Genomic DNA, 12,877 nt, shown 5'->3' with positions numbered 1-12,877 from the left:
AGATTTTTGCAAAACATTAATTTATTCAAAGACATTTTATTGTGATTTGTTCTTATCTTGATAACACATTGTAGATACTAAACTTTGTACAGCCGGCCTGGTTGGCCGAGTGGTTAGCGTATCCGCTCTCCAGCCAAAAGACTGTGGATTCGAATCCTGCCGTGGGCATGGATGTTTGTGATTTGTGAAAAATAGTGGTCGTGGTTGGCAGTAGATGCTGTTGTTGTGGATGAAGGTAGTTGCGGTTAGTGGAGTGGTGGAGATGGAGATTTGTAGAGCAGGTGCACTCCCTCGATGAGTCTTTAGACTCCCTGGAGGTGTTATGTAATAATAATAATATATTTTATATTATTTCACTAATTTATCTCCTTGTGATGATTTATTTTTTTAGTTATTACCTATCAGTACCCTGTGTACTGTTGTAACCTGTGTCCTGGTACAGTATGACCTTTGCTGTCCTTGTGCATAAAATACTAAATCAATCAATCAGTCAGATTGTGAGGTGACAACATTGGAAAAGGTCCAGAGATGAGAAACAAAAGCAATATCAGGATTTTGGAATGTTAGTTATGGGGAAAAATTGAGAAAATGTAAGTGCAGAGTGGTGGATAGGCAGAAAGAAAAGTAATATGATAAAGACATAGAAAAACAAGAAACATCCCTGGAAGTCGTTTAAAGAGTAATTTTTTTTTTTTACATTGAGAATTGTGGATGAGTGGAACTTATTACCAAAATGCATTGTGAATGCTGGGAGTACTAAAGGAGTTTAAAGCTCAATATGATAAATATGTTTTTAGTTAAGCATATCGCCCATGATGAGTGTGCTGACTCCAATGGAGGTTAATATACTAGTATATATATCAGTTGAGTATGTGTTATTTTTGACTGTGTTCTATAATTGGAGTTGCAATCATTAAGGTACATTAAATTTATTATACAGGTAGGAAACTACCTCGGCATTTTTAAGTTGATATGTTTGCATCATATTTCTTTGAAATGTTTTCTTACTGTTTTTTGTTTTAGAAAAAATAACTTGTATTTTTCATAGAAATGCATTTCATTTATATTAGTTTTCACAAGTTGCTGTTTATGGAGCAAGTCGAACATTATTACAATAAGGATAACTGGCCACCAGAAGGAGAAAGAATGTGAGTTTTACTTTCTTATATTCATTATCATTAATCCATATTAACAAAATTGCAAATTTTCTTTAATACAGTTGACTCTTTCTGTAGCAAAAGTGCTCACTGTAAGAAAACTGAGTGAAGCGCTATAACATCGCTGCTATGCTAAAGAAATCGAAGACCAATGAATCACAACAAACTGCTTCATTGGCTCTTACAAGTTTCTGTAGCAAGGGTTGACTGTAATTAGTAAATGTTGATAAAAAAAAAAACTATTTGCTAAGGACTTACCAATTATTTGTAAGTTAAAAGCTCATAACATCAGAGTAGTTTTTAAACCAACTACCATGATTAGACAAGTCTTAAGATCAACCCAAAAATGAGGTACCTTTCTTCAAATTTCCTGGAGTATATGAAATTCCATGCGCGTGTGGCCTTTCTTACATTGGACAGACCTCTAGAAGTTTTGAAATAAGACAGAAGGAACATGTGGGGGATGTCAATTACAAATAGAATCATCACATCTGGTTTAGCCTCATCATTTCTCAACATCAGATCATGTTATAGATTGGAAAAACAGTTCTATGCCTTACATCGAGAATGACTACAGACACAGAACTTTCAAAGAAGCAGCAGTGGTGCTATGCACAGGCAATAATTTCAATAGAAATCAAGGTGCTATTTTTAAAGACATATGGAAATATCTCATCAATTCTCTCAGCTCAACAGAACTATAATATGCGGAAAACTACACAACACGTGATCACATACCGGATGTACTGAAGCATTCAAACGCATGCACGCCATCAAACATGAATTATCAAATGTAACGGCCTAGCAGTTACTAAAGTGTATGTTTTCATGTAACTTGATGCATTTGTTTTCACACCAGTACAGCCTTGAAAATGCTAGACAGTGGCTAGTGAAACTTGTTAGCTCTATGTATTTGTAATCATTAAATCTTATGGTCATTTAACAATAAAAGTTCTTAGTTTGACCACATTAGACCAAATATGAACAGTTTAACATCACTATGGACAGATAATAAGCTTACAATTGCCAACAGATTGTCTGTTGAAACACAACTTGAAACTTTGGTCCTCCTATAGATGTCTCCTAAAGATTCCATACACTGATCATATCACAAATTCTGAAGTAAGGGAAAGAATCAGTTCTTTCAGTCCAAGAGGTAATGTCATAACTTGACTGGTTGAGGTGATGGGGTGTGCCTCTCCATGGACTGTTGTTTAGATTCAGGGGTTGCGTACAACACCCATATCTGCTCAGGAAAGCATCACCATCCTGATGGTAGCATGTCAAGAATTCCAATTTGTTGTTCTGTAAACAACTTTGGCACCCAGTGTGCACACAATTTCTGATAATTCAGTTTCTCTGACATAATTTCATGAAGACATGAACGTGAAACTTCTGGAAATTGTAGCGAGAGTGACTTTATAGTGAATCCCCTATTCTGTCGAATCTTCTCTTCAACTGAATGCACCAAATCGTCAGTCACTAAAGATGGTCGCCTGCTCCGTTCATCACCGTGCGCACCTGTCTTTCCTTCCTTCATTAAAAAGTCTTTCCCATCTTCGTGCCATTGAATCACTCATGTGTTCTCCATAAATCTCAATAATTTGCTGATGAATTTCAGCTGCTTTAACATTCCTCACATTCAAGAAACGGATAACTGACCTAATTTCACATGTGGCGGGCGATTTGATTTTACATACAGCGGGTGATTCGATTTTCTTAGACATTATAAACACACATCAAGAAGCATGCATGCTGCGAGAATGTCTGAAAATGGCACCAACACCTTGCTAACGAATCAACAAACTCAGCACGCATGCGCACCATTGCGATCACAGTGCTGCAGTGAAAATATTTAAAAACGGAACTTACTTTCTGGACATCCCTTATATATATATATATATATATTTATAGTGGTCTTTCACTGCCTGTAAATCTTATTCTTACTTTTGCTGCCTATTGCTCTTTCCATTCTATCTAGATATAAAATACGTTGCTGGTCCACTTTATATTTGTTGGGAGTTTATAAATGAGCAGAGCAATCATTGATTGATGCTATTTTGCTCTGTTACTGACTCATTCTACTCACTTGTATATAGATGTGCTGTTTGATATTTCCAATGAATATTTAATCTGAACTGGAAATTTATAATTCTGCCACTCTCCTTGTAGAATCTGTTAAAATCCAAAGTATTCAGTGTCCAAATGTTCTCACTCACACTTCAAAATTTGCAGTATCGTCTACTTTTCTTCATTCATCCTTGATTCCTTTGTTCTGCAGAACACTCTTCCTTCATTAATATATCCTGAATAATATACATAGTTATTTGCAAAAACAAATATCAGTTTTTGTTTCAACTCTTGGATCAACTATATTACAAGTATGTTCTCACTTTTCAACTTTTAGTAGGATTGGTGTGTGTGTGTGTGTGTGTGTGTGTGTGTGTGTGTGTGTGTGTGTGTGTGTGTGTGTGTGTGAGTGAGTGAGTGAGTGAGTGAGTAAATGGAATAATTATGAGTAAAACATTTATTCTTTCCTTCTGGTTATTAATATTATAGTAGTATGTTGATTCATATAACATAGCAATGATGTGATGCGTTCATTATATTGCTTTCAGGCTGATGTTACGGCTTTCTTCTGAAGTTCCTATCTTAGAAGATACTTTAATGAGAATTTTGATCATTGGCTTGTCAAAAGATCATCCACTTAATCCTCCTGATTCTCTGGAGCTTGCAGACCAGTTAATTAAAAGAGCTGCTGTAATATATACAGATGGTAATAAAAATTACTTTTTTTTTTTTTTTTTGAATAAGGCATTGACTGACAAATAAAAAGAATTAATATTTTCTTAGAATATTATACAGTGAAATTTAAGGCAACTGTGGATATGTCTAAAAATTGGTCTTGTAGTTAGGTGATAATCAACTAGGCCACCATGCAGAAAATGATAAAACAAAAATTCAAATCGGAGCATAATGTTAACACATCAATGAAAGCATGAAAATATTAAAATAAATGGATTAAACACAGACGAGTCATTGTTAAAAAGGGGGGGGGGGGGCAGCAGACAAACAGAAAAGTTGAAGTAATGAATCACATCAATCCTAACACATATGCCATAATAGTTATAAAGTGGTTGGCTTTCCTATTCTTAAAGATGTTTGGTAATTGTGATTTGTTATGAATCATACTGTTTGATAGATATTGTGTACAAAAAATAAATAAAATAAAATGCCATTTTGTTCTTAGCTAACATAAATATTAAGAACTACTATTTTATAATAGTCTGAAATAATATTTTTGTGCTTTTTTTTTTTTTTTAAGTAACTAACTGCTTTGCATTCACAGGACTGATTTTAGGATATCTTCTTTTATATCAGATCCACTCGCAAAAGTGTATTGCATCAGTACTGTGTGTGTGAACAAGGGAATAAGAGGAAATAAGGAATTTGCTGATGTTTCTGAATAGCAGAAAGTAGCATGCAGCCTTTGGAGAAGGTAGAGTGAGAGAAATTGGTTAGGATAACTTTGAAGCAGAAAAGTAAATGGACATTGATCTGTAGCTGCTTCTGTTCTTACAGTTTTAGAAAATATTGGAGTAATGATAGTGGCCAGTTTGACAAAACATTATCCCAGGAAATACTTGTTCAAGTGATAAGTTAATAACAGAACTTGTATTAGAGAGTGATTGGAGTGAACCTATGAGAGAGAGAGAGAGAGGAGTCATCAATTAATTGGATTTCCACTTCTGGATGGCATAAATTTATAGAGAGGTTTTAGATGTGTTACCCCAACTGTGTGAAGAGTATTCTGAGGTAGGGCATATTTGGGATTTGTACAGTGTTAGCAGTGGTAGTAGTATCATTAGCAAAAATAAGCACCAAGTTTTTTGGTGGCTGAAGAATGGATCATAGTATTATGTTGGTTGGCTTTTTAAACATTTTTTGGAAAGAGCTGAATATAGACGTTTCAATGTTGTATGGTAGATGGTTTCAAAACTCTCCTACTCTCAAGTAGGAGAGTTAGGACCTCATCTCATCTCATTTTCCTTTTACCTTTAAGTGTCGAGGGTTTATTAATCATCGGACCTCAAACCGTTCACAGGATAAGGTGGTCAGCCCTATGCCCTGTGTATCCCATGTCCTGTAGTGTTGAGTTCTCAAGGCTGGTTTGCCTGCTTTGCGGGATGAAAAAACCCTGCTGTCCACACCCAAGACCAGCTTTTGTTGGTGTCTGAGCTATTGAGGATTCTTCCAAGTTCTTTCTGATAAAGATTAAGGGAGGAATACAATCAGCAGTTCTTGATATTGCACTTGATATTAATGTTACTTCATTATCAGTATACCATCATCATCATCAAATTCCTGCCATGTACCCTCAAGGGGTGTACAGGATATGACAGTACTACATGAAAAATTTACATCATTACTAACTTCCTATCTACAATTTTCCTCCAAATCAGTCTGTTACTTGTCAAGACTCCAACATTATCAGATCTTATATTTCTATCGTCTAAGACACTTTGTACCGTATCAATCCACCTATATCTTGGTCTTCCTCTGGGTTGTTTTCCTGCCAAGCTGGCAGAGAACACTTGTTTTGCTAATCTTTCCTCTCCCATTCTGTTTAAGTGACCATACCACCTGAGATTAGCTCTGCTAACGCATTCCTGGATGCTGACAATGTCAAGTTCTTTCCTAATATCCTCATTTTTAATATGATATTGCCATTGATGCTATCTGTTCACGCCTATAATCTTTCTCAGGACTCTCATATCTGCGGTCTCTAGTCTTTGGTCAAGTATTTTACTTCTGACCCAGCTCTCAGATCCATAAGTTAAAACTGGTTTGAACACTGTCTTGTATATATACAGCTAATTTAGTATTCCGACTAATTTCTCTCTTATTCCATATGAATTTATTCAATTGATTTCCCACCATACCACCTTTGCTGATTCTGTTGTCTATTTCTATATTTAATTTACCATCTTCAGTAAAAATCGTGCCTAAGTAGCTGAAATGTTTTACTTGTTCCACAGGTTCTCCATTCACAACACAGTTAACATTTATCAATGATTCTGCCTATTTTCATTGTCTTTGTCTTTTTATTGCTGACCTTCATACCATATCTATTACAACAGCTATTCAATTTAGTCAGAGAATCTTGCAGACTTGTAGCGGATTTATTTAGAAGTATAACATCATCCGCATAAAGCAAAGAGCTGACATTAACATCTCCAATTTTGATATCAGGTTTAATACCACTTTCCTTCATAATATGATCCATATAGATAATGAATAAAAGAGGGGATAATGTACATCCTTGTCTCACACCGGAATTAACATTAAACCATCTTCCTGTACTTCCTTCAATTCTAACTGCTGACTTACAACTCAAACAAAGACTAAGTATTGCTTGATATAATGCCCCATTCACACCATATAACTGCAGCGTATTGAATAGCTTCTCTTTTGGCACCTTGTCATATGCCTTTTCCAAATCGACAAAACTTAAATACAGATCTTTGTTATATTCCCATGCTTTCTCGACTATTTGTCGTAAAGTGAAGATCTGATCCTGACAGCCTCTATTTGGCCTGAATCCAGCTTGTTCTTCACCAAGCTTTTCTTCCACAATTCTTCTCAACCGTTTCTCAAGTATACTTGCATTGATCTTGCCAGGAACACTCAGTAAGGAAATACCTCTGTAATTCTCACATTCAGTTTTATTTCCCTTTTTATATATGGGTACTATGAGAGCTCTACTCCAATCATTGGGAATTCGTCTCTCTGTCCAGGCTTTCTGAACTATGCAGTGCAGCCACTATAAGACTCTTATAGTAAATGGGAAGTTTTTAGCATTACACTCTCAATTTAGGAATTGAGAGTTTAACTTTATTATGAGAAATTTAATAACAAAACGAGAGCTGATTGAATGAACACATGCTGCATTTACAGAATATTTATTTTCATAATTTGCAGAATGTAAATATATTTGATATAATAATAAAGTGAAGTTAGATAAATCTAAATTAATAATGGTGGGTAAGCGGTTGGTGGTTCTGGAATTATATTGAAAAGATTACTAGTAAAGCATAGAAGATTGTTAGTTAATCATTAAAAATAAATAAATGTGTGATGAAAAAATTTGTAATAAATATGGTATGAAGGTCAGCAATAAAAAGACAAAGACAATGAAAATAGGCAGAATCGTTGAAAATGTCAACTGTGTTGTGAATGGAGAATCTGTGGAACAAGTAAAACATTTCAGCTACTTAGGCACTATTTTTAGTGAAGATGGTAAATTAAATATGGAAATAGACATCAGCATCAACAAAGCTGGTATGGTAGGAAGTCAATTGAATAAATTCTTATGGAATAAGAGAGAAATTAGTTGGAACACTAAATTAGCTGTATACAAGACAGTGTTGTTCAAACCAGTTTTAACATATGGATCTGAGAGCTGGGGGAGAAGTAAAACACATGACCAAAGACTAGAGACCGCAGATATGAGAGTCCTGAGAAAGATTATAGGCGTGAACAGATGGCATCGACGGTAATATCATATTAAAAACGAGAATATTAGGAAAGAACTTGACATTGTCAGCATCCAGGAATGCGTTAGCAGAGCTAATCTCAGATGGTATGGTCACTTAAACAGAATGGACGAGGAAAGATTAGCAAAACAAGTGTTCTCTGCGAAGTTGGCAGAAAAATGACCCAGAGGAAGACCAAGATATAGGTGGATTGATATGGTACAAAGTGCCTTAGACGATAAAAATATAAGATCTGGTAATGTTGGAGTCTTGACAAGTAACAGACTGATTTGGAGGAAAATTGTAGATAGGAAGTTAGTAATGGTGTAAATTTTTCATGTAGTACTATCATATCCTGTACACCCCTTGAGGGTACATGGCAGGAATTTGATGATGATGATGAAAAAAGTTATACCTTTATATAAATCTTGGGTCAAGCTAGTTTTGGATTATGATTCTTGTCTTTTGTAAGACATTACATTCAGGAATTAAAAGAATTAAAGGTATACAGAGAAGGTTTGCTAAGTGTATAGTGAAGGAGTATATCATGAAAGTTATAATGTATAGTGGATTAATGGCAGTTTGTTGAATTAACAGGATAAGTAGAGTGACTTAAAGTTTATAAATTAGTTCATTACATATATGATGTGGATACCCTTTTTCTGATGTACTTTGCTGAGTAAGGATCAATTAACATCCATAAATAAGAAGATTATAAAGAAGAAAGAGGTTATTCCAGTCTGAGTGGTTAGTTTATCTGCTCTCCAATTAAGGCTTCAGATTTGAACCTTACTCTGGGCATAGACATTTGTGAATATTTTAGGTTGTAGATGAATTTCATTGTCCAGGGTGAAACCACTTATTAGAGGCTTTGAGTGGCTTTCAAAAGTTCCATGTCTGGTTTCCAGAGCAGGGTTTCTAGATTATGTAAAATAATAATAAAAATAAAATCCCTAATCCATCCACAGTGTTAATCTGCTATAGAAAGATTGAACTATGCCTTTTGTAGGTGGGAGTCGCATTAAAAAAAAAAAAAGTGTGTTTGTGTTTATGTATATGTATGTACATTACCTGGAAAGAAGTCAATGGACACCCTCATGGGCAAGGTGCATCATGTCATGTAACGAGTCACATGTTTGTAGCTGGTATAAATTGGAAGAATATGATGCTCCCAGGTCAGTGCAACTGTGTCTGGGTGAAATGGCTGTGAAAAAGGGAACTGCCTAAGTTTGAAAGAGGCATGCCTATCTGTTTGGCAAATTCTTGACAAATTAGCCCATCCCAGGTCAACAGTCAGCAATACCATACTGAGATGAAAGCACAGGGAGTCGATTGCAAGTGCTTCCTGCAGTGGACAACCCATCAATCTCACCAGACATGACTGTTGGGTGAAGAATAATATGTTAAAACTGCCATTTGTCAGCCAACACGTTGAATGCAGAATTCCAGGCATCACCTGGAACATAAATGTACACAAAAACATTCAGAACCAAGGCTCACAACATAGTTTTCAGTGGTAGGACTGCAATATGCATGCCATATATTACTTGAACATGCAGCATCATTTTTGATGGTGCAAAGAGCATGTATGGTGGGACATGGAAACTTGGAAAACTGTGTATATTATTTCTGGGAAAACTCCCATGTTACTCCTCTTAATAAACTATTATAATTACGGCTATTTAGCCTGCTTCAGTTTAGGAGTGCCCCTGTTTAAATGTCATTGGCTATTCACTCATGGATTCTTAGGGCATTGTAGGTGTAAATTTATCAAAAAGTATATGTAGCATAAGAAATAGAAATTTACACATACCTTTTTCTGGGTGTTGCGGCTTTTCCTCTTTCTGCGATGATAAAGGATTAAACTAAATCTATTATTGGGAGAATTAAGTTAGAAAAACCCGGGGTTTTTTCGTAATATATATAAACATATATATTATATTATATAGGGTGGGGGAAAAGGTGAAAGGGTTGATTTTTTAAAATAGGGAGGGGGAAGGGGAAAGGTGGTTGACAGGGTGCGGTCCGTTTCGACTATTCTTGGTCGTCATCTGAACACATTGGGAAAGTGGATGCTATGTCAGGTCGGGTAGGTGCTTCTGCTTTTGAAGTGTTTGTGTTGTCGCCTATCGGTCGGGGTTGTGACCTCAATTTTATGTTGTGACGCTTCCAAAACTCGGAGATTATGTAGGGCCTGTGTACATTGATAGAGTTCGCGTCACACTTTATAGCTATTGTTTCCGATATTCTGAGCATTGTTTCATTGTCTTGTCTGCCTACTATGATGGCCTTGTCGATCTGCGGGGTATGTTTTTGTTCAAGGGCGTGAATAGCTATTTCTGTTTTTCCTGTGCTTTGTATTCGATTTTTCTTTTTGATGTTACGTTTTTTAGTGTTTAAATGTTCTGGAATAGGGATGTTACAGTCACAGAAGTGTTCTTGTAGTCTTGCTCATAAAGACCTGATGGTGGAACCTGTGTAGGTGATGTCACAGTCTTGTTGGCAGGGAAATTTATAGACTACGTTGTGCTGTTCAAATATTTCTTTCTGTGTGTGGGGTTTGGTGGATTTTAGGAGGTTTGCCAGTTTTTGGTTTGTGGTGAATACCAGTTTGTAGTCAGTATGTTTGAAGATGTATTTATATGCTTTGTATGTGTTTTGGGTGTATGGTAGTTTGATAATTTTTTGTGTAAGGAAGTTCGTTTTGGTACTTGGGTTGTTTTGGCGGTTTTTTGCCGTCATGTTTGCGTAGTTAATCAGTTGTGTAGGATAGTTGCGATTTAAGAAGATTTGTGTTAGTTTTTTTATTTCTGCGTTTAGGCTATTTTGATTGGTTGAAAATTTGTAAACATTTATGAATTGTGATAAGATGACAGATTTTTTAACAGAATATGGATGGTATGAGTGAAAATGGAGGTAGTTTCCGATGTGCGAGGGTTTGTGGTATATTTTCATGGCTATTTTGTTGTGTGTTTGATCTAAGGATGAAAAACTTATTAAGAAATGCGAAAATGGACAAAGATTGTTTGTCTTTCACCATTAGCAGCATATATAATTGTCAATTTATGCTGCCTGAATAAAGGATCGGCCACTTTAAGATAAACAATAACAATCAAAAAAAAAGTAGTCTGGTGACATATATAACATGGAAAAATTGTTAACTATGTGGATTGAAGATGAAATCCAAAGGTGTTGTTTCTCTAGGCTTAATGATGATTCACACAATGGCAAGACATAAAATCAAAATATCCAGATTCTTAATCCTTACTAGACTACTTTTTTTTTTTTTTTTGATTGTTATTTTTTTATCTTAAAGCGGCCGATCCTTTATTCAGGCAGCATAAATTGACAATTATATATGCTGCTAATGGTGAAAGACAAACATTTCCTATGGCCACTAATCTTTGTCCACTTTCACATTTCTTAATAAGTTTTTCATCCTTAGATCAATTTTGGTGTACTCTACCACAGAATGCACAGACACGCACACGAACACTAAAAATTATTCAAGCATACAAATACACAGTACATTTGTGTTTAATAAACAAAAGAAGACTGAGAACGGTGCATCAAAAAATGTGTAATCTGACTACTACTTTTCAGACAACCGCTGTTGGGTGAGTGCAAGTAATGTATGCATGTTAAATAAAATTTTTATAATCAAATTTCTTTTCATGGCTATTTCAGTATAATTTGTGTAAATGTGAATTTACATAAATCAGCATTTGCCTATATAGTCATCCACCAAAACACCATCATGGAGACTAATAATGTTATCTCTCAAATTACTTTTAAAAAAATGTTCTGGGCTGGATTCACTTTTCTAAGGGTAAACTGGAGCACCCAAAAAACATTTATCTTATTCATTCTCATACTGCTGTATCTTTGAAGAAGATTAATCCATGAATTTAATATCCTAAACATAAAAATTGAAACTTCCACACACACACACACACACACACACACACACACACACACACACACACACACAGAGCTTGGAAAGATGTCAACAGACACCATAGTGTTAGAAACAAACAGCCACGGCACACACCTTAATAAGATGTATGACCTTTTTTCACTGCGATGATTGCAGCAATCCTACAGGGCATACTTTCCACAAATGTACAACAGAATAGTTGGTTCGCTGTTCAGTCATTGCTCGATAATTTTATTTATACAGGTAATCCTCACATAATGTGGTAGTGGTTAGGTTCCTATAAAATCTTGTGGAGGTGCAAAACTGTTACATAGGACTAAGAACCAGTACAAAAAGGAGGATTCAAAATTCTAGCAAAAATATATCATTTTGTAACTATTGGAAACTTAATTTTTTATTTAAAAAATAATAACAATAAGTGATCATTTAGAAACAATTCTTTAAATAAATTAACAGTTACCCAGTCTTTCCAATATACTAGTGACATGTCCTCTAATCCTAGGACGCCTTTCATTGTGTGAGAATTAGAGGATTTGTAAACTAGTATATGTTTTTATCATGTAATCTACTGATGTGTTTTACTGCACATAAGTAATGTTACACGATCTTTTGATGCATTAAAACCTTTCTCTTTTTCTCTAAGTGTTCTGTTGGGTGTTTTTTTCCCACCAAATCCCATTGGCATTGAAATGATGTGGTGTGTATCCATGCTGTTTAGTAATACATACCTGAAAAAATTTATTAAGGATCAAATAAAAATCAAAATAATTTTACAAAAACTTTAAAAGTCATGTCTACACATTTCTACATCACAATTTTTAATTGTCTCAAACAAGCACAAGGTCTGTAGCACAGAACCTAATGTCAATTTCCCAACAACATTTTTTGCATCTTAGGTGAGGATTCACAAAAAAGAATAGAAATGTTGCAAAATTATGTCCAGCATATCATTATTTCTCCCACATGCAAAAGCTTAAAAATACCATGCCGTATAAGGTTGGTTGGAATGCTTTAACCATGATATAAGTACCATGTTGTGCAAGGATTTTTTTCATAATTCTCTGTTAGAGCAAACCCTTGTTGTGGAAGCACTCTGTTATATGGGGGATGCCTGTGCTGTGTAATATTACTTAGCATTAATAATTATATATTAAACCACAGATGCCAAATAAACAAACACATATGCTCAAAAAAATGGTGTGTGTGTGTGTGTGTGTGTGTGTGTGTGTAAAAGTCATGATATCACA

General features: G+C 35.2%; 1 protein-coding gene across 4 annotated transcripts in view; it reads left to right on the top strand.

Moving 5' to 3' along the window:
- Positions 1-12,877, top strand: part of IntS1 (integrator complex subunit 1) — a 664,867-nt gene that overhangs the window by 160,722 nt on the left and 491,268 nt on the right. For all 4 annotated transcript variants that reach the window (XM_090410538.1, XM_090410537.1, XM_090410536.1 and 1 more), the window contains exons 15-16: positions 1,071-1,148; positions 3,776-3,933. In XM_090410538.1, the coding sequence (XP_090266664.1) occupies positions 1,071-1,148; positions 3,776-3,933 (236 nt within the window). The remainder of the gene's footprint in view (positions 1-1,070; positions 1,149-3,775; positions 3,934-12,877) is intronic.

The sequence above is a fragment of the Typopeltis vanoorti genome, chromosome 20, assembly GCF_054136105.1.
Source record: "Typopeltis vanoorti isolate ZY-2024b chromosome 20, IOZ_Tvanoo_1.0, whole genome shotgun sequence".
Lineage (NCBI taxonomy): Eukaryota > Metazoa > Arthropoda > Arachnida > Uropygi > Thelyphonidae > Typopeltis > Typopeltis vanoorti.
The sequence above is the reverse complement of the archived record's forward strand: the minus strand, read 5'-3'. Positions and strand labels throughout refer to the sequence as shown.